General features: G+C 43.6%; 1 protein-coding gene across 1 annotated transcript; it reads right to left on the bottom strand.

Moving 5' to 3' along the window:
- Positions 1 to 812: 812 nt before the first annotated feature.
- Positions 813 to 22,733, bottom strand: CCDC25 (coiled-coil domain containing 25). The gene is made up of 9 exons (XM_048516463.1): positions 22,605 to 22,733; positions 20,922 to 20,969; positions 18,931 to 18,970; positions 16,045 to 16,096; positions 14,916 to 14,991; positions 13,635 to 13,738; positions 5,718 to 5,920; positions 4,419 to 4,464; positions 813 to 3,735 (listed from the first exon to the last, which is right to left on the bottom strand). Exons 1-9 carry the CDS (start codon positions 22,627 to 22,629, stop codon positions 3,706 to 3,708), a joined length of 624 nt encoding a protein of 207 aa, XP_048372420.1. The 5' UTR covers positions 22,630 to 22,733; the 3' UTR covers positions 813 to 3,705.
- Between the last annotated feature and the right edge of the window lie 552 nt (positions 22,734 to 23,285).

Below are 23,285 nucleotides of genomic sequence, written 5' to 3'. Positions count from 1 at the left end.
GAACAATCTAAAGTGCTGCAGACACTGAGCATATCTTATCCTATATAATTAAGTAACATATAAAGTGTCACCATGACGAACTTTCAGCCAATGGGCAAGCAGGACCGTCTGCTCTCCCATTGGTTGAGCGTTCACCAGGCAATTCTCCTCCTGCCTTCTCCCTGACCCAGGAGCAAACCGGCCATGGCAGGCATGAGGCCAATGGCTGCCAGCTGCCCTCATTGCTGACAGGCCGCCCTTCATGTTGGTCTGGTAAAAGCCCTCCCACTTCCCCCTCTCCCAAACCACCCTCATAAAACCCCTCCCTCTTCACCCCCTGCCCTCTCCCAGTCCCAAGATGAACCCAGGCCTGGCAGGGCAAACCAAAAAATCGCCCTCCCCATCAGTTGCACAATGGCCCTCCCACTCCCCCCTCCAAACCACAAACTCAGGCCCGCCACTCTCCCCCTCCCCAGCCTTGGCACCTGCCTCCACATGCCCCCAACAACCTCCCCCCAACCCAAAGGGGGACCCACCTAAATGACGGAGAGAAGTGCCCTCTGGTAAGTCTAGCTTGGGCAGATGCTGATATGGGGGCGGACTCCTGGAAGAGGGAGAGGCAGCAGATCCCCATCTGGCTCTCCCTACCCCCGCTTCTAGAGTCCATTTTATTTAATGTTGAAATGGGCTTTGATGCTAGTTAACAATAAAGCATGAATCAAGTCTGATAGAACCCTGAGCTACCTCTGATGCAGACATTTCTCCACTCCCCCAAAGACCCCTTATTTCTATTTTAATACTAGATCTTAGAGAAGTTTAAAGAACACAGGTCCTTTCCAATAAAACAGAATGTTTAATTCTAGTGTATGTACATCGCCATTTCAGCCTTCACTATAATCACCCCAGGCATAACAGCATTCATATAACACTACAGATTTGGGGAGGCAGATTCTCTCCCAACAGCTCCATGCTTAATGGAGGGTCCAGAAACGGCCACCATTGGGGGGAATCGGCCTGCATCAAGGCTCATAGGCAAAATCTGTTAACAGGGTATTGTCAAAGGCTTTCACAGCCAGAATCACCAGGGTGTTGTGGGTTTTCCAGGTTGTATAGCTATGTTCCAGTAGCATTTTCTCCTGATGTTCTGCCTGAATCTGTGGCTGGCATCTTCAGAGGGTCTGAAGAATCTGTAACAGTGTTTTCTGACACATGTAGATAAATGCGCCACATAATCCCAATGATCTAGCCAAGGAACTGGCACTCTTGCTCAAAAAGGAGACTCTTCATGGTTCAACACATGACTTCCACAGGCTTCATTCTGAGTTTCCTCTCTGCTGCAAACCTTCTTCCTTGAAGAATGTATTTAATAATGCACACATACAGCTAGCAACAGAACCAAAAGAATAACGAGCGCTACCTTCTCACAAGTTTCTTTGAACCTGCCACTTGACAATATAGTTTGCATAATTGCTGTACCTATTTCAACTATCCAACAGTTTTGATCCAGATCGTTGGGCTGTTTCGAAAGCTTCTTTGAGAGTGGTTTAAGAACCAGACCTGCAAGGATTATGAAAACTGGAAAGGGCTGAGGTCTCACCCCAATCTCTTCTCTGCAGTATATGACGCTGGGACTACTGGGACTGAATGAACAGGGGATGGATGCCACAGATCTAATCCACAGCCAGGAGCACTTCACCCCAGTTCATAAACTTCCCCCAACCCAGTGTCCCTTGAGCTGGAAGAAAGTGCCTCCATATGCAGACCAGAGGTATGGAATCCAGGCCAGGTTTCTTCAGCACTGCATAAACTGATCAGAAATAACAGCAACCTGCACTTTCCATCCCAAAGCAAATGGCAATCAAAGCTTAGAAGGACAACTGAAACGTGCATCATACTAAATGTTTCATGAAGTTGCTTGAATAAATTATTAGGGACTGGGGTCTATACTGCTGGGTGGAACCTGCTGAAGCTAGGCTCTTACGATGCAATTTTTTTTGCCGCATCTGATGTGTCATGTTAGTACTCAACCTTGCTTCAGTTCTGTTTTTAGACTTCTGGTTGGTTCTACAGTCCTAATTCCTTTTGCAATGTTCACTGAATGTCCCATCCAGTCCACTGTATTGACTCACTCTGTGTAGTCTGCCTTGAGTCCAAGTGAGAAAGGCAGGTTATAAATAACATAAATTAAAAAATGCTAAAATAATGCTTGCCTGGCATTGTTTAAACAACACAGGCAGGAGTCCCCCATGAGTTTGTTGCCAAGACAAACCAAGCAGCCATCATGCTCATCTGAGGTAGAGGCCTTCCTACTGAAAGACCCACTTCTTTTATTCATTCCATCGGGGGAGGGGGGGGATGAGAAAACTCAAAAGAGAATGCCCAGTTACACTAAAAAAACCCCACAACAATAGTTTTTAAGGTGAGGAAAGACACACTAAGATCTGGTTTAACACGTGTAGCAGAATCAGACGGTTGAACAGAACGTATCACTTCAGACTGTAAGAAAGGTCTAAATTGTTCACAGTTCCTCCACATTAATTCCCTGAGGATGGCAAACTGGCACAGCATTCGAAAAGTGAGGCTGGGCTATCTCTCCCTGAGACTAGCCCAGCCTTTTGTACGCTGTACTATTGTTCCACTTACAAAGAATGGTTACTGTGGAGGACCCATAAGCAATATAATCCTTCACCTGCAGTCTGAAGCGGCAAAGTTCATTCCATCTCCTCTGACCCCTCCTCGTTACACTGTACGTGTAGGCAATAGCCGGGCCTAAGGCATGCTGTGGCAGGTAACTTTACAGAGAGCATTTACTGAGTGTAGCTATCACAACGAACAGGAAAGTGGGGAGAGTGGGTTGAGGGAAGAGCTCCTGTTCTCTGGGTATGGTTCTGGAACATTATGGCACCAGAATGATGATTGGGATTGGGGAGAATGACAAAGGAGACTTAGCCAGACACGTCAGGCACATGCTGCTTTATCTCAAACCAAGCTAACAGCGATACCAGGCTTCGCAGACTGCTTGAGGCAAAAGCTACACAACGGCTACGCAGGCTGAGTGAACAACAGTTTCAGGACTGGCTTACTTGCCAGAGCCATCTGCTACTCTAGCTGCTGTTGTTCTGCACTCTGCCCCAACGACGGGGTTATAACAAGCTTGGATCTGGATGAGGAGGGCTGAACCAGTGCCAAGGGGGAGGTTGTGGCATTGATGTACAAAGGATCCAGGCAAGCGTTTTTACAGTGTGGAAACGCAGCTGTGCCAAGGCCATATCCCTATAGAGTTTAGAGGGATGGCAAAATTCTGGTGCATTCTAACATTTGCAAAAAAAAAAACAAAAAAAAAACAGGGATCCTCCTTCTCTCCAAGATGAGGATGACGATGTCCTAAGGTCAGCAGTTTCAACGGCAAAACTTATCAAGTTGATTAGTTCCCAACGGAGGCTTACGGCAGAAGAGCCCGACTCAACAGCTTTCAAAAGCAGCCTCCACGTTCCCATCCCCCAGATAATACACACGTCACCAGTGGCTTACAAGACAGAGCTCACGTTCTCAGAGCATCCCAGCGGACGCTCACTCGAGGAGGATTAGCCCACCTCCTCCCAGGCGAGGCCAACAGGCAAACAAGTGCGGAGACGCCCAAGGTTCACTGGCTTGTTTTTGCCATCAGCATTAAAGAAGTATAATATCAAAGTCCATCTTCATCTTCTGGAAGGTAAGCGCCTTGGTTTACATGAAGTCATCCGAGTCATTACCATCCTGTGGGAGGAAAGGAAGAGTTTTTTTTAATGAACTGTACAATTGTTTGAGGACTGCACGATTTTACAGGATGTCAGGTTCAAAACTGTCCTTTCTTGCTCAGAAGTTAAATGGATCACCACCCTGGGAAACAGAAAGAAATATACCCCTAGCTCTGAATGAAATGTGACAAGGAGCCCCACTGGGGGGGAGGGGGGGTTGAATCTGTCGTGAAGTCGTGCATGGCAGCGCCGGCAATTTGCCCTCCCTGGAGCACTTACCTCGGCGAGGAGTGAAGCCACCGGTCTCCCTGGGGCTGAGATGCAGTGCTGGATGCTGCGCCAGCATCCCAGCACCCCTGCCACCACTGGCATAGCAAAGGTGGGCCCAACATTAGTCGGCTCCCTCCCAGCCATTTGGCACTTTAAGCCAGCAGCTGCAAATTGAGACTTAAGTCACCCTTTTGGGTGGTATAAGTTTATTAAGCCCTTTAGAGGCTTCTTGGTGGCAGGTTCATCCTCTTCCTTCCACTGCAACCCTTCCCCCCAGCATGCAGGTCTGAAAGCCTTGTGAGTAAAATTTCTCATAGTCATAAATAACTACTGAGGGAGGAGAATGCACGACCTTTTGTGCCTTTCATTGACAAAAATCACTGGATTCAGTATTTTGACCACAAGCCCTTGACTGCCGCAGCCCGGGCATACCTGATTCGAGGACATGTTTTCAGCCTTCATTAAGGAAGAGTAATTCCTGCAAAAAGAAAAAAGTTAGCTACTCACTATCGATGGATGTACAACCTTTTTTGTCTTGGGACTGCTGTAAGCTAGTTCACTATTCCTGATGCCCTTATGAAGGCCTCCAAGAGGAAGTTTAAAAACCTTCAACTGTGCATGCTCTCGGTGCTTCACCCTCTGCTTCTTTTGCATTACCAGCAGAAGTGGCACAGCTGAAGTTTCCACCAATGCAAGCCTCACCTTTAGCCATAAGGCAATTATTGCCACTCACTGTTACTTACTGGTTCATACCAACAAAGCAACAAAGGTATTCCTAAGGGACCCAGGTGGGAGGCCATATGCTAATAGGATGTTTGCTAAAATGCCAGAGATGGAAATATACTGTTTTCCAACAAGGAAATGGTTTTCCAAATGTAAGCTGCCAGAGAGAGGAAAAGGCTGAAGCCCTGTAATCAGGTGGACTCTTGACACTCCTTCTAATGACTTTCATTCAGAGAAGAAAACAATTTAGCCAAGGGCAAAAGCCACACTCAGCCGAAAAGCAAACGCGCAGTCCTGCCATTCAAAAGTGGTGCTTTGATTGTTAAACTACTTTGCAGCCTCTCTATAACTTCAGGGACTGTATTATGTGGTGGTTAGACCATAAGATTGTGTACATAACAAAAAGAAGAAGAAAAAGTTACACAGATAATAGCAAAAGAACCCCCCCCCCAAAAAAAAACCAGCAGAAGGGAAAACCAAATTCAACAAGTGAGATGAAAAAATTTTCTTAATAGCAATTGAACACATTCAAACCTAAGTCTATTTTTGCCACTAAAAGTCTATAAAAAGGTTTCCATGGTGTCAGGAATGAAGATGTCTGCTAAGTTACACATTTAAAAGAACAAACATATATTTTCTGTACTCGGAGGAGAACAGGCACTGTTTGTTTACAGTAACAAGGGGCATAAGCCCTAAACCAGAGCAGCCTCCTCCTAGCGCTCACTGCTCTCATGCCTGTCAGGCACAAGAACTACAGACATTCCAGCAGCTGACAGAACATGTACCCAGAGGTGGAGTGAAGGGAAACTGTGGCCGGGGCACATGCGCACCCTGTGCCCCTGCCATGGTGTCCCCTACCCCACCCTCCCCCCGCCCCTCCCCACCCCCTTGACAGCAAAACCACACCTCTGCCGCTGCTCTTCCCGGGGAGTCGCACCACCGCCCCATGGGCGCTACACCACTGCACGTACCGTAGCAAATGCAACAGGCCCCTTCATCCTGCCTCACCTGAGCTCCTCCATCTCTTTTTTCTTTTTCATCTCCTCCTTCTCTTTCTGCTTCATCTCCTGGATCTGGGCCTTCTTCTCATTCCTCTCCTCCCGGTCACGGGCCTCCTTCTCTGCAGCCAAGTCTGGGAATTGCTCCGTTTTGGTCTTCTCCAGTCGATTCAAGATTTCGTTCACCTTCTTCTCCACTGTCACCATCTTCACCTTGGGGCAAGGAAAGAACCGTGGTCAAAAAATGCCGTTAAAGGGTATGTAACAGAAGGACAGAAAAGAAAGGAAACTGCTACAACCACATTCATATGAGATGCAGATGAAATGAATAAATCTGGAGCAATCCCAACACACAAGCAAACCACATGGAAAGGTAGTGCTCTTAAAGGCGCCAATAAAGCAGGTGAACTACAGCCCAGCAAGGGAGCCTGTGGCGCACCTCTGAAAAGGTGTCCTACACAATTATACAAGTAAGTGTAAGACTCAACACAAGCAGCAAGTCAAAAAACCCAGTAGATGGAATCCAGCAAAGCTAAACCTAGCCTTCCCTCCAGATGACTTTTTTAATTATTCAAAAACACCCCACTGAAATCCATTTCTTCTGAAATTCCTGCATCACTTCCCTCCTCCTTTTCATTTGGTGTATAAGAACATAAGAACATAAGAACATAAGAACAAGCCAGCTGGATCAGACCAGAGTCCATCTAGTCCAGCTCTCTGCTACTCGCAGTGGCCCACCAGGTGCCTTTGGGAGTTCACATGTAGGATGTGAAAGCAATGGCCTTCTGCGGCTGTTGCTCCCGAGCACCTGGACTGTTAAGGCATTTGCAATCTCAGATCAAAGAGGATCAAGATTGGTAGCCATAAATTGACTTCTCCTCCATAAATCTGTCCAAGCCCCTTTTAAAGCTATCCGGGTTAGTGGCCATCACCACCTCCTGTGGCAGCATATTCCAAACACCAATCACACGTTTGTGGTGAAGAACTGTTTCAACTTTTATTAGTCCCTAATTCCATTCCCCCAGCATTTTCAAGCAATGAATGCTCCCCTGGTTTCCTAGTATTGTGAGTAAAGAGAGAAAAATTTCTCTCACCTATCAACATTTTCTACCCCATGCATAATTTTATAGACTTCAACTGCATAATCCTCCCTCAAGATCGTCTCCCTCTCTCCAAACTAAAGAGTCCCAAACGCTGCAGCCTTTTCCTCTATAAGGAAGGTGCTCCAGTCCCCTCAATCATCCCTCGTTGCCCTTCTCTGCATCTTCTTTTCTATCTCTTTCCAATATCCTTTTGGCAGATGTGGTGGTGACCAGAACTGAACACAGTACTCCTAAGTGTGAGTCGCACTAATGCTTCTTTATACTATAAGAACGCCCGTACCGTGTGCTTTGAAGTTTTATTGTATCGAATTCCTTTTCTAATTATCCCCAGCATAGAGTTTGCCTTTTTTCACAGCTGCCATACATTGAGTTGACATTCCCATGGAACTATCGAGATTAAAGACTTCAACTCTCTTCTCCTGGTCTCTTGTGACTGATAGCACTGACCCCTGTAGAAGGCAGCTTCATGTGAAAAGTTTGGATTTTGCCCCTATGTGCAATCACTTTGCATTTTGCCATTGAACTGCATTTGCCGTTTTTTCTTGGCCCACTCACCTAATTTATCGTTTAGGATCCTATTTTGGAGATCCTCAAGTAATCGCTTTGTGGTTCTCTACTCACCTCTACATAATTTGGTATGCATTCTGCGAACTTGGCCACCACGCTACCCACCTCCCTACTTCCAGGTCATTTATGAATAGGTTAAAGAGCACTTTGGTCCCATCCTCACGGATCCTTGGGGACACCACTCCCCACATCTCTCCATTGTGAGAGAATTTCCCATTTACACTCCACTCTTTTGCTTCCTGTTTCTCAACCAGTTTTTTTAATCCACGGGAGGACTTCCCCTCTTATTCGCTCTCATTGCTGAGTTTTCATCAATAGTCTCTGGTGAGGAACTTCCTTGTCAAAAGCAACTTTTTTGGAAATCCAAGTAGACAATGTCCACTGGTTCCCCCTTATCCATGCCTATTTACATCCTCCAAAGAACTTCTAGTAAGTTTGTAAGACAGGATTTTGCTCTCTGCAAAGCCATGCTGACTTTTTCTCAGCAGGTTTTGCTTTTGCACATGTGTTTCTTTTATAATTTTATCTTTAATGACAGATTCCTACTAATTTTGCCAGGAACAGATGTCAAACTGACTGGCCTTGTAATTTCCCGGGTGCCCCTAGATCCTTTCTTAAAGGGATTGGTGTGACATTGGCCATCTTCCAGTCTTCTCAGGGATGGAAGGGCCTGATTTCAAGAAGGGTAAAGTGCTGCATATTAAAGTGAGAACATCAGGCAATTTCGTATGGCTTGAGCTCTTTAAGAACTTCTTTTGGGTGAATGCAATCTGGGCCAGGGATTTGGTGGCATTTAGTTTATCAATGGCTGCCAGAACTTCTTCCTTGTCTACCACTCATCTTCGTTAGTTCCTCGGATATCGGCCTCCTAAGAAGCTTCTTCTTGGTTCAGGTGCAGGAATTTCCTCATACCTCCTCCTTCTGGGTGAAGACAGATGCAAAGAATTCATTCAGCTTTTTCTGGGCAATCTCCTCCTGTGTCATCTTTTAGCACACCTTCTTGTTCCTTTGTCATCTAACGGGCCTACCTGCTTCCTTTGCTGGCTTCCTGCTTTGATGTACTTGAAGAACTGTTTGTTGCTGGTTTTTTTTGATGTTCACAGCCATGCGTTCCTCTCATAACTTTTTTTTGGCCTCCCTTACAGCTATATCCTTGCTTCTCTTTTGCCACCATTTTATTGATTCTCTCTGAGGTGACTTCTTTATATCTAAGTTAGAAGTTGGACTTCCATTTTCTACCAAAGACATCAATCTTTTTTTTCCCTACATAATTTCCTCAACTCCCTTGTTAACCGTAGTGGCTTTTCTTTTGGACTGGGCGCTGCCAGTTTCTCCTAACCTGTGGAACACATTCCAGTTGGAGCTTTTAAGACTGTGTGTTTTAAATAACCTCCAAGCAGTCTTTGGACATTTTTGACTCTCTTGATTTTCCCCTTTCAGCTTCCTTTATGCACTATCCCCCTCATCTTTGAGAAATTTCCCTTTCTGAAGGAAGCGTAATGGCTAATCTACATTAGTAGTTAGTACCACTTGTTCAAGATGTGCAGAGAGATACTGAATCTGACAGCATTGTAGGTCGCTTTTGTTCCCTATCGGCTCAACAACACTGGACTTCCCCGCATCTTTTCAGGTCTATACTGGGTCCCATATAGAATTAGATCCTAGGGATCCACATCTCCCCTGGTTGGTTCCTACAACCATCTGCTCTAAGCCACCACAAGTCATTTTAAGGCAAGCATATCCAGGAATGTTCTCTCCTTACTATGACCTGAACATGCATTTTTCCAGTTTATATATGGGGATAAGTTAAAAATCGCTTCCATTACCAACCGCACATTATTTTTGCTTTTGTTGGCCTCTCTCTAATTTTTTTTATCTTTTTTCCTCCATCTCCAGAATCCTCTTCAATGCGCTTTGGTCAGGGGGGGATCTATAATATATTCCCTAATGTTAAACTATGCTTCTCACCCCTGGTATTGATATCCACAGTGCTTCTGTAGAGGAATCAGCTCCCCTGCATTGTCCATATTTTATGTGACACTATGCTCTCTTTGATGCAGAGGGCCACCCCACCCCCAATACGCCTCTGTCCTATCCTTTCCTGTAGAGCTTCCTGTAACCTTGGGATAACAGCATCCCACTGGTTCTCCTCATATTCCACCATGTTCTCTGTGATGCTCCACTATATCAATGCGTCCTCCTTCAAAAAAACTCTTGTACTCCAGCTCCCCCATTTTGTAGGCCTAATGCTTCTACTATTAGCATAGAGACACTTGTATACTCTGTCTCTGTCCCTAACCTGGGATTTTATGTGTTTTCTTTGCCCTCTAGCCTTTTGTAGACACTCATCACTTATCACATTGCTATGTTCCTCACTCTTCTGTATGTGGTTGATGTAAAACCTTTCTTCTCTGTCTGCAGGTCCCCATGGACTCTCCTGTGATTCCGAACCTAAGTCACTCCCTCAGCTCCTGTCGGCTTTCTTCCCAGGAATCAGTTTCTAAAAGCTGTTCTGCCACCTTTTTTTAATGCCAGATGCCAGCAGCCTGGTTCCTCTTTGGTTAAGATGAAGCCCGTCCCTTTTGTACAGGCCTGCCTTATCCCAAAAGGTTCCCCAGTTCCTGACAAATCTGAAACCCTCTGCCTTGCACCACCTTTCTCTATCCACGATTGAGTGAGGTCCTCTGTATCTCCTGCTTGCCTAGCTCAGCCTCTAAGTGCTGGAACAGGTAGCATTTCAGAGAATGCCACCTTGGGGGTCCTGGATTTTAACCTTTTTCCTAGCAGCCTAAATTTAGCTTCCAGAACCTCCCGGCTACATTTCCCAATGTCATTGGTACCAATGTATATATACTTCAAATCCAATTAGGGAATCTATGGCCACATTTTAAAGGTTCCAAAGTTTTCAACATAAGGTCTCAAGGGAGATTATCAAAAGCCTTCTCAGGACCCAGGAAGATAAAGGCAGTTTTCTTTACTTTAACATATTCAAAGGCATTTAGAGCAAATAGTAAGTTATCTTTCATATATCTTTTAGGAATAAATCAGTTTGATCTTCGTGAATTAATTTGTCTGGACATCTTCTCAATCTAATTGTTATTGCTGATGTAGAAAGTTTGTAGTCCACATTCAATAGGGAAATGGGCCTATATGATTGCAGTAAATCTGGGTCAGGATTATATGTGCTTCTTGTCATGAGGATACTAAATTGTCAGGGGAGTTGATAATGTTCATCACTTCAAGTAGTGTTGTTAGACTTATCTCCTCCTCCTCTGTGCTTTATAATATTCTGCCGTGAAGCCATCTGGCTCTGGGGCTTTACCTTTTTTTAGTTCTTCGACAGCCTGTGTCAATTCCTGAATCAATATATTCTGATCAAATGTTTCACAATGGTTTGCAGTTAATTTCTCAAGTGAAAGCTTTTTAATGAATTCACTTAGAACTGCTGTGTTGATGCCTTTTTGCCTATACAACTCTGAAAAGAATTAGACAAATCGATCTTGAATTTCTTTCTCCACATAAATGGTTTTGCCATTCTTCTATTTCCTTTCTTAAATAGTATGCTAGAAATCTTTCTGGATTACCTGCAACTTCAAAATTCCTCTGTTTTAAAATTTTAAGTTTCTTTTGCATTTCTTCAGTTTCAAAGAGATCTGACTTTTAAGTTGTTTAATTTCCTTTACAAACTTCTTGTCGTGGGAAGCCTTATGCGCTTCTTCTAAAATTTTTAACTGTTCTATTATTTAAGTGCCCTACTAAAATCCTTTTTCCCCCCTGGAATTCCTGCATCACTTTCTTCCACCTGCTGCACCTTCTCCAACCCCAATACACCCCCATTCTCACCGGCCCTCCTCCACTCGGCTGCTTGTTTCCTTCTCATCCTCCCATTTCCCACAGTTCTGGACATAGCCATGCTACAATCGAATCACTGTCCATTCCCTCTTCGGCCATTCTCAAATCTCACTTGTTAAAAGCTTTTTGTGAACTCAGTTGGTAGCCCACCCAAGATTCTTACAAGCGCATCTAGCTGATTGGACTCCACTGATGACCTCAAAGCTAGATAACCCAATACTTCCTCTGCTCATTCAGATTCTGACTTGCTACAGGTCACCAGGCAAAGGACTACTGGCAAGCCTGCACTGCAGTGCCAATCTGCTACTAGCCATTGGGGCTGCTACTAGCCATTAACAGAGCAGAATTACACATTAGGCAAACTTATCAGGCTATAGGTACAGACAAAAATTGGTCCTTGCACATTATTATTATTATTATTTATGCAGATCAACGTTCCCTGGCCACCAACAGTCACGCTACTGAACTAGGGAACAAGGAGTGAGACACATGAAGTGAAGGAAGCTCCATGGGGATGCTACAGAGTGACAACGGTCTCCGCCCAACTTCAGCTCCTCTGAAACTGGCAGACATTTAAAACCGTTCTCTGCAAGAAAAGAGGCAACAGACTGGCTTATGGAAGGCAGACAGAAAGACAAATCAAGGATCCCAACGACTTCTTGGATTCTAGCGTCTAGGGCAGGGCAACTGGCAGACAACAAGGCTCCTGTCAAATACAACTCTCCAACTCTTGCAAAGCTAATGCTGTGAGGTGCAAGCAAAGTCTCTGGATTACAAAGAATCTCAGAATGGGCAAGACCCTGTGGCTGCCAGGACTGAACGGAAAGCAGCAATTGTCCACAATTTATTTATAATTGCTATGAACGGAAGATCTTGTGAACTCTAATTCCCCCTTCCATCATATCATGAGATCAAAATATTAGCACACAAGCTTCCTGCCTTGGGGGAAAAAAATCTCACTGTGCTTTGGGGCCTCCAGTACCCAAATCCTAACTCTGTGATGTAACTGGAAAGGCTTCTTTTTCCAGGCTCACAAGATTACATCACTCGCCCTAGGTAATAGAGGAAGTCTGAGGAGCAGCCAAAATGCAACCCCAGGAGGTGAAACTGGATGGCTCTATCCCTTACTGGAAACTAGCCACTCTCTGTACTCAACCCCGGCCTGATCCCTGACGACTTCAGACTTCACAACACGGTCAATCATTCTGGGGAGGGGAGAAATGAGAAAGACCTCAACAAGCAATGGATTCCTTTACATTCTGAAGTTAAAAAAAACTTCTGGACTTCTCTGATCTTGAAGGAAAACTGGAGCTAATGAAAGTGAAGCTTCTTGTTCCAAATTAAAGGGGACAGGTCATATCTACAGCTCACAGGTGGCTACAGTGCTATAAAAGTTTGCTTCTGGATTCTAGCTTTCAGATTTCTTTAAGTTTAGGTTCTTAAAAACTGCACACATGATTAGAAGAATTATGAAAGCAGGGAAACAAACATTTTTTGCTTCACTTATACCCCACTTGACTTTGCAGTTGAGTCCCACAGAACTAACAACATTCTCCCTTTTATTCTCACACGAATCTTGTGAGGTAGGTTAGGCTAAGAGCATGTGATCAGCTCACGGTCACCCAGCAAGCCTCCATGGCCGTGGGGATTTGCAGCTGGGTATTCCACACTCTAACCACTATCACACCTTGGCTCTTACATGCAGCTCTCTTATACAAAGTCAAATTACCAGTCCATCTTCGCCTTGGACTACCTCCTCTGACTTAGAGTAGCTCTCTAAAGTTTCCAACAGAGGAAGATCTTGCCCCAAACTGCCATCTGAGATCCATTTTTTTGTATTAGGGAAGCCAAGGACTGCTCAGAGCCCTTGTGGGTTGAAAACATGAGCTCTACAAGTGAGCTATGCCTTCTTCCAAATCCCAAGCTAACGAACATGCAATCCACAAAGGACTTCTCCTGTGCATGTTTCACAGGAGCATTTGGCAAGCCCCTCTGGTAAAAAAAAAAAATGGTGAGCAGCAGTGGTTCCTTAAAGTGTGGAGAGGGCACCCTACAGTGGCTGTCAATGCAGTAATGGAGAGACTCAGGCCCCTTCCACGATGCAGAATAATACACCTTCAATCCACTTTCACAATTGTTTGCAAGTGGATTGGATTTTGTTATTCCACACAGTAAAATCCAGCTGCAAAGTGCACTGAAAGTGGATTGAAAGTGCACTATTCTGCATGTGCGGAAGGGGCCTCAGAAATGTGCCTGTACCAATCTGCCTTTCATGGAAAACCCCATCCCACACTCTATGGAGCCTATCTGCAAAGCTTCCCACTAGTTCCTTGGGAAGCAAGTCAAAGTTCTGGAGGAGGAAAGTGGGTGCCTTTGGAGAAGCCAGCAAGATCACACACACTTACGTCCTTTAGTCTGTGGAACCCGATCTGGCCCACATCCATGTCTGCTGTTTTCTTTAGATTAGTCCATGGGGTGTACACAACATTGACATTGTTCATTTTGCAACCTGGAAGATGGGGGTGGGGGGAGAGAAGGGGGACAGACAGACGAAGGGAAAAGTCACTCCTTTCACCAAGAGGAGTCAAATCAATATTTATCTCCCTGTCTATGTATTTACTATGCAATAGAATTCTTCAGTTGTAACACAGAATGCTTGTAAGAGATGATAAATTCTACAGAGATTAGCAGGTGGAGTGATTGTTATTGATAGCAGGAAAAGCTGTTGCTCTGTTGCTGAAGTACAGAAAAGTGACATCACACCCCAGTGCAAACCAGAAGATTAAACAGAGCTAAACTGGTCCCAGAAGGTCACACACTTCACAGGGAACTTCAAGACCCCTTCCCCTACATCAGCTGACTCAGGATGCAACAAGAAAGCAGCCCAGAGGACTCAAGAGAGGTTAAAGGATGCTCAAGAAGAAAACTCTGAATAGACACAGCAATCACTGAACAAGCAATCTACTTCACATTAGACAGCAAAACATGAAATGAGCTTCAAAAACCTAAGGACTGCAACCCAGCTACAGTAATGGTGCACTAGAGATTCTTGTTCTCTTCTGAGAAGAGTCATAGTGATTCATTAAAGTCCATTCATGAAAGTCTCACCCACAAATGTGGGAATTCCCTTCTTCTGGAGGTCTCAGTACCAGAGCCTTGGTACTGTTCAGACCTTCCTGTTGGCACTGGCCCTTGATAGACAAGAGCAGGCTTGCATAATCTGATGTAGCACTTTCTACGGAGAGCGAACTGAAGTTCACTGCCTGTTGTGCTTTTTAAGACTTCATTACTCAGATCTCAGTACTCAGGGGTGGGGTGGAATAAATACAATCCAAAATACATATGGTCCAAATTCACAGGCAACACAGGGCTCGACATTGCCTCAAAGCACATGACATCCCCTTACCTCTTCTATAAAGTTACCCAGCAACTCACACAAAGTTTTCCCAAAAGTTTCAGGTACAAAACCATCTCTAGTACAAACTCGCCCATTTCCCCTTTCAGGTCCTGGACAAACAGATTCTGTAGATTCTCTTGAGGCACATCTTAACCCATGTGGATCGCACCCCATGTACTGTATATCTCCCAATTCCAAGGCCTCCCCCACCCCAGTCACTTGTCTCTTGTATTCTTGCCCACTTGTCAGTATCACCAATGAAATGACCTAATTTCTCACAGAGCCTTACCTTGAATGCTGTTGGCCTTCACCAAGTGCGCACAATCTATCAAAACCTCTTTTGGAATGTCATCCATTGTTTGCCCCTAAAACAGTCCAAGGTTGTCATGAGAAACCCTTGAGCAGCAGCAGTCAAAAAGCATGCCATGAAATCAACTCAGTCCTCAAACATAGCAATGGGCCCTAACTGTTAATAGAATATCTTCTACTGCTACTACTTTAGCCTTTCAGTTAGTTTGAGTTGTTCTCCCCCACAGTTATCCTTCCCACAGTCGTGTAAGGCGAGCCAACATTATTCCCCTCCTACCACTGAGGGTGGGAGATCACTAGGTGACCAAGATGGCATTTGAACCAGGGACTGAAGTCTTCCCATCCTCTTACTATCCTCTGCAGTTGTCACGAAGAAGCTCAGACTCAGCCTTCATGACCCCAACTACTATTTAGGCCACAGGTGTCAAACTTGCGGCCCTCCAGATGTTATGTACTACAGTTCCCATCATCCCCTGCCAGCATCATGCTTTGACACCTATGATTTAGGCACTTTAATGATGGCATATTGCCTTTGCAGAAGAAGACTCTCGTTCTTCCCCTCTGGCAACCTTGGGCCTGCACATCATGCTCCATCCCACCCAGAGGCATTGCAAACCTGATCTTCAACCAAACATTACACATTCGAGCAGACACTAGGTCTGCTGAGCCTCTTCATTCATTCAACCATCCCTCTGGGCCACAGCAGCATCTTTCCCCCCTGCCCCATGCTCTATCGCTTTTGACCTTTGTGAACACATATAGATAAATCAAATGGCAATGGTAGAACTCTGGGTGGAGTATGTCAATTTGGAATGCTCCCCCAGGTGAACAATAGCAGACCATACAAAACAAGAACAGGGAGGAAGGAAGTTTTCATTCCCCCTGCTTCTACTTGCATAAGTTTGCTGTTTTAGGGGAAAGTTTAAAAAGGGCAACCTTGTGCCTGAAGTGGCACTTTCTATTCTTCCACCGTGTTCCTACAGCCATTAATGGCTTCCAGCACCTCGACCCCAGCTAGCATGTTTTCTTATGGGATGCCAGCAGCTGGTGAGAGCAGCAATCTCACCAAGCACCAATGCCACTTGACGAGGAGGAAAAGTTGCAGTTACCTTGTGTAGCCTGAGGTAGACATGAGCGGAGGAGAGCTTGTCCACATGGAACCTACACAACACAGCACAGATTCATTCAACTGAGGCAGTGATTCAATCCAAAAGTAAAGTTTCCATACAGGCTGCCATCAATTGGCTTGCTGGCCCCTGGATCTGAGCATTTTAAAACATGTATATTTGCCGGCATGAAAAGGAACTCTTATGGCTTATCACGCTCACATCTCTTAGCAAGGATTTCTTCAGCCTTGAGAGGAGGAGGTTGAAAAGGATGGAAACATCTACTAAAATGGCCAATGTTTTCTTTGAGTTATTTTTTTTAAAAAACATAAAGATGTGTGGCCAACTGCTCCCTCTAGTGATTCCAGAGCTCACTGAATGAGATCAGAGCTGAAAGTGTTCCTTTACAAGATCCTTGACATTCCCCTGCCAACAAAGAACAGCCAATTCATGAATCATCCCAGATACGTTTTGTTTCAATAACTTCCAATCTCTTGGACTTCTTAACTTAGTTGTGCAGTTTGTCCTAATTTCCAGTTGTATGTGTGCGTGTACATATAGTTATATTTTTGGCACTGGCACTTTGGCTATGGAAACCACTCCCTACATCTTGTTCCCCCAGATTCAGGCATTAGACAAAAACATTCCTACTCAGTCAGGCGTTTGGTTTGCGCATGTTTCATTTTATTTTTTTATTTCGTTCACCTTGCTCAATAATTGTTGGATTTAAAAAAATACTGCTGGTTTGTTATCTTGCATGGATAGACATTATGGATGCTTTAACTGATTTTTGATACTTTAATGGCAGTTTTATCAGCCATCTCAAAAACCCTCAACAGAGAGGCAGTGTTAAAACAAAATTAAATTAGATAGCCACACACAACATTGTTGTTCACCACCCAGAGCCCTTCGGGGGAGGGACGGTGGATAAATTTGATAATAAATAAATAAATAAAATAAACATCACTCGAGCAAATGGCTGAGAAACCCACCCCTGAATAGTCTACAAACCAACCCCATCATTTCAGTTCTCATCAGGGTTGAAAGGGTTAATGTAAGCATGGTGGACAAGGGCAGCATCTCATTAAGGCCAGCCCTCAGCCACTCTCAGAATAATGCAAATATCCTAAAGATCCATCCCAGGCAGGCATTTCAGCCGCTATATGTGCAAGATGAGTATGGCAGGTCAGGTCCAGTTTAAATGAGACACTGAGTACATGCAGCATCACACAGTTAAGTTCTTCGCCATCCTCACCTTTAAATGAGTCAAAGATGTGAAACTTAGAAAAAGAATCTAAAGAGAATAATTAATACAGGCACAAGTTTGGCTTTTGCAAACATGGTCAGGTCCTTGTGGGACTCACATTGCCAGAATTAAGGATGGGACCCAGAAACTGTCTTTAGGACTGCGTAGTGTAGTCAGTCGAATTTAAATGGGCTTACGCACAAATGAGCGGATTTAGTCAAGGTTATTGTGGGCTGACAGAGCCTAGTGAAAGAAGTTCTGCCAATCTGCTTGTGACTTCCCAAATATTGCAAATAAAATCTCCCTCTGGATCTACTGAAGTCTAACAGAGGGTTCCATTTGAATGTTTTTGAATTTTCTATGTCTGAGGCTACCATCACTTTCTTTCCTAAGCAAAAAAAGTCACCTATTTGCATACAAGAAATCTGATGGTTTTTCTGACTGTGAGCTAACATGAGGCTAGCTGGACTTAGGCCCCTTCTGAACATGCAGAATAATGCCCATTCAATCCACGTTCACAACTGTTTGAAAGTGGATTTTGCTATTCCGCACAGTAAAATCCAGCTTCAAAGTGTATTGAAAGTGGACTGAAAGTGCATTATTCTGCATGTGCTGAAGGGGCCTCAGAGAAATGTGTAAAATGGGATATTCCAAAAATCAGAGTAGTTTGACAAGACTCCTACAGTGCAACATGGACTAGGAAATGCTTGCCACTAGAAGACATTTAAAACAAGGGGATAGACCAAAGAAAGTGACATGGTTGAATGCTGCTTGTTTAAAACTTTTTAGAAAACAAGGACATTAAGGTAAAATGTCTCAGACCTCTCCCTGGTGTGGTAGATGTTTAGGTGAACACAGAGGTTTGCTTTTTGTAATATGAAACTATGTTTAAAAATGTAACACCCCCCTACCCCCAGGGGGCAGAGACCAGGAAAAGGGCTTGCCTTATGATTTTCAGAACTCATTGATCAGCTTCAGGAAGGTTTCACTTGACTAGACCCTTGAGCTGCTCACTTGACAGGTTAAAAATATTTGGGGAATTGATCACATATTTGTCAAATATTTTTAAAGCATTCACTTCTTTAAAACAAAGTTGTTTTAATTGTTTGAACATCTGAAATTTTTTCTCACTACAAACTTAGTTAACTTAGAATTTTTCTAATGTAAAGAATTTATAACCATGGAAGGTAGGGCATTCTAGAAACGTTATACTCTTTGGTTTTTATCTGGATCATGAGCGTCAGACTATAGTTTCATTTTTCTTTAAAAAATTAACTGGAAACAGAATGAAATCAAAGTAACAATTATTAAGCAAAAATCCATTGCAACAGGTTAACTTTCTGCCCAAAGGCACCTAGAGTTATAGCAGGTGATTAGTAGGAGCAGCTGTGTCATGATTTCACTTTCTGTAATTTTTAGAAGTAAATTTTAGAGCAGCGTTCTAGCAGCCCTCAATGTCTGTCCTAACAAATGACTATACCATAAAACTAAAGAGGTAAGCTGTCACCTACATATGGGCATTCTTCACTGTCCTTATCCAACAATATTTGGAGATGATAGGTAATCAATCAACAGTACCCTACCAGTTAATTGACCAGTGTGCTATCTCTAATGCAATCAGAAAGGATGCTTACAAGACTTACCAAACGTCTTCTGGCCAGCCATACTTTATTAGGTCTTCATCTTTAAAAAACAAACAAAATTAAAGTCAATTTTGAGTAGACAATTCTCAGATCAAGAGATGAACCTTTTACACTATACACCATTTTAAACAAAATACTTTGCACATTGCTGCCTATGCCAAAAATCTCTTTCGGGGGGGGGGGGGGGGGCCCAATACAGTGTTACCAAGAAACCATGAGCTGTTAGTCTGAATTCTGAGTGATGACCTCTCATTAGATATAATAGAGCTGCAACCTTGATGAAGAGATGACCGGAACATTACAATACCAGCATCTCTAAAGACTGATGCATGCACATTTTCCATAGTCACATCAGGGATGGAAGCGCTCTGTGATATGCACAAAACATTCTTGAACAATGTGCTTCAATCTTTTCTATTCAGTGTTTATACCCTGCCTGTGTTTCAACAGGCTTTCCCAAAATGTAAGCAAAATAGTTAGTGAACAGTTTAGATACAAGTCAGATGTCTAATTCAGCTTATATAAAAATGTACAAAGATGCCACCAAACCAAGCCGGACCACAGCTAAGAAGCCTAAAGTTATAGGCAGAAGCCTTTCTCAGTTTACTTGGCAATCACAGAGAATAAACCAGAGACTGTAGGTATGCAAAGTATGTACTACCACTGAGCCACAGCCCAACTTTATTAAATAAAGGAAACTACTGCCTGTTGTGAGTTTTCTGGTCTGGTGGTTTTAGCTCCTAACATTTCACCCACATCTATGGCTGGCATCTTCAGATGTATGTCACAGTAAGATGTGTTTCTCTCCATAGCACATTGTGGCACATCTCACCACGACATCCCTCCGAAGATGCCAGTCAAGATGCAGGTGAAACTTTAGGAGCTAAAATCACCAGACCAGGCCATGCAGCCCAGTAAACACCCAATAGCCAGTGGATTCTGGATGTAAAAGCGTTATGCAAAGTCAAACTACAGCACTGTACTGTCTCTTCACTAAATGGGACTGATCACCAAGGCACAGAAAGATCTCCTCCACCCAGCTACTCATATATATATATATACTCCATATATATATACTCCACTTGCTTTCCCAACATCAGATCCTCTGAAGATGCCAGCCACAGATGCAGGCGAAACGTCAGGAGAAAATGCTGCTAGAACACGGCCATACAGCCCGGAAACCACACAGCACCCATACTCATAGTCCCTTTTGTTAATGGATTGAACTAGGACCTCATGCATAAAAAACCCTGCACTCTTGCACCCAGTGCTGCAACTCCACGGAGTACTCCCTGAAAAGAATAAGCAGCTGGCATCTGAAATGTAGAGATTTGTTAGAATTACAAGATGAGAACAAAAAATTAAAGAGAGCCCTGCAGGTTTAGGCCTAGATCCAAAGTTGTGTTAAGTGGAGTTTAACAAGAGGGAAAGAACATACCATCACCCATCTTGAGTCTCCATAAGAAATTGGTGGGCTAGAAAATAAGTTATTAATAATCTCTCCCTTCAACAGCAGCTCCTGAACTGCTGCCCCTATCAGGAAGGAGGGTACCAGGAACAGCACTGGCTACAGTGTGGTGGTCTGCGGTGGAAGAGGGGAACTGGCAAAATTGTGTCCTTTCCAAGTTGAACTGTGTACAGCTCTATGCTAATGTCATTATTTGTAGGAAGAAATTGACTCTTATGGTGCAATGCTACACTGAATTTTGTGTGACATTTACTCCCTGACGTAGTATTGGTGGCTATGGACATGCGTTTAGTCATACTAAAGACACAAAAATACAGAGCGCACAACAAACAGCCTTCATCAGGAGAGGCGAGAGCTTTTGTCACTCCAACTTCCATTAATAAGTGCCAATGAGTTCTTTAGGAATATGCATAATTTATCAGAACATCAAATTTCAAATAAAGGCCACAGGGCCTCTGATTAAAATAAAGCATATAAAAGTGACCTTATCTTGTCAGGCACCTACAAGAAGTTTTGTACTTACTTTCATATTTATCTTTTCCCATGTAAATGGTGTAAGCAGAGGGGACAACTGAGGAACAAAAAATGGAAAATAGATAGCATTATGAATTAAACCATACACAGCACAAACAGATATATTCTAGAAAACAGAAACAAAATGCAACAATTTATAATACTCTGTTCTAGGTACTTCAAGTCATTGCAAAGTTTGCTAGCATTGAACTCTGCTGCAGGGGGCATCAATTGTCCCCCAAGCTCTTTCAGATAGCCCACAAGACCATGAAGAAAAAGAGGAAAAATTAGTATCTGACATTTTAGTAGAAGTCTCAGTAATATTTTCACCAAGCAACATTTCAGTTTCAGTTTTAAACAAATTCAAAAGCATTTTCTCGTGACAGCATGGAAGCAAGTGCACTACAAATTTCCAAGAAACCGCTATTTACCGAATTAACTCTGAGTCCCATTTATTCTTTTGCTATCAGAATGGGAGATAACTGGATGGCTAATACAAAAACAACAAAGTCAGACCTAATAATGACCCTGATTTTGTTGCTAAATTATTTATATTTATAATTAAATATTTTTCTACAAATTTTGCAGAATGCCTTACAGTTTTGGGTTTTTTATTAGTAGATATTATTTTTTAAAAGAACAATATTTTGTTGCTCCCCCAAAGTGATATTATGAACACAGTGAAGAAGTATACGGTTTCATGAATACTAATCTCATTTTATGAGTACTTTATGAGTATTTTATGAGTACTAACCCCATTTTGATAGATTGAGGTGAGTAGCTGCGATGGTCTGAAGCAGCAGAAATAATTTTGAGTCCAGCGGCACCTTTAATACCAACAAAGTTTTAGTCTTGGTATAAGCTTTCATGTGTATGCACACTTCTTCAGATTCACTGAAATCTCATTTAAATTTGTTTTTCAGGTTTGTTCATAACTTTGATCACACAGGGGAGTACACAAAAAGAAAGTGTGCCTGACTTGCATCTGGGACATTCTCACAAAGGCACTGGCTGAGCACCACCACTTAGCCTAAAGTAACTTCAGAGGATCAAAAAGAGAAAGCCCCACACATACCACTCTATCTACACTTGAGGAAAAACAGGGTATACATAGAACAAACACATACAACAGTGCTGGGGGGGGGGGGGGGCATCAAGTCTTCCTGCAGAAGCTGACCAGAAGAAAGTGAATGAGAAGGAATAAGGAACTACATCTGTCAGGAAGGCAGCAATTTGGGGAAAGGGCTGGGAAAATCACAATTATGCAGGTTATGAGGTTCCAGGAGCCCTTCCATCCATTTCCTCCCTCTAGGTGGGAGATACTGCAACCACTGAACTTCTGTTTGTCATTTTACATTGTTCTACCTTTTATTATATATATGCAGCTCCACGTCAAGCCTTCTCCAGTTTGCCCTCACCTCCTCCCCAACCCCTTCACAGCTTCTCTGTGAAATGTACACTGTTAAACAACTTGGGACAGAAACCACCATGCCCCCCCACTCCACCCGAGAGGTTTTAATGCTTCATTTCCAGTCGTTTTGAGAACAGACTCAGTTGAAAGACGAGTTTTCAAGTTCTCCAGCTCCAATATCCAACTCATCGTATGAGCAGACCCAGGCATGGAAACTCAAAGGGGGGGCCTGCCATAAATAACCCTCTTAGCGCCCTATAGGCAGAGTCAGGCCACACTTACCACTGGACGTGAAGTAAAACACCATGGCAACAGCCCCAAGTATTTCTTTTCGCCAAAAACACTCGTAAGATACCAACGGCAACTCGCAGAGAACCACTTCCGGTTTCAGATGACGTTTCGGACGTGACGTTTTTAAGTTGGGCCCGCGGGGCAGAATATCATACGTCTGTTGAGACAGTCACTTCCGATTTTCAACAGCCGATATACGGAAGTCTGGCGAATTTTTCATCATAGAGATGACAAGAGCGAAGCCACTCTGCCATGTTCTACGGAGGTGTTTAACACTTCCGGTGAGGTTTTCCCTATGCGGGGCAAGAGTGGCGGAAGTATATAAGAATCGGTCGCTCTTGAACCTTCTAATAAAACAGTAGAGTTCTTCTGATTTCCGAAAAAGATACTTAATGGGCAGGAACAAAGAATGCAGAGTAATTCAAAACTGGCATTGAGTTTAGTTAGTCTGTATATGGATAAGAGTTCCAAAATTATGAGTTGCTCTTCTATCTCTTCTCTGCCCAAGTACTGTTGGGTGGTAGAGCACGTTAAGAACGCAGCAGGTATCAGATCCACTCCCTTGCACTCTGGGGATTGTAGTTGCCAATGTAGATGCAATACGCGGCTATGGTCCATTACAGAATACTACTTCGTGGATTTATTCTTATACATACTCTGTTCGAGAGGGAT

This window comes from Sphaerodactylus townsendi, linkage group LG01, assembly GCF_021028975.2.
Source record: "Sphaerodactylus townsendi isolate TG3544 linkage group LG01, MPM_Stown_v2.3, whole genome shotgun sequence".
Taxonomy (NCBI): Eukaryota; Metazoa; Chordata; class Lepidosauria; order Squamata; family Sphaerodactylidae; genus Sphaerodactylus; species Sphaerodactylus townsendi.
This window is presented reverse-complemented; position numbering and strand designations above follow the sequence as displayed.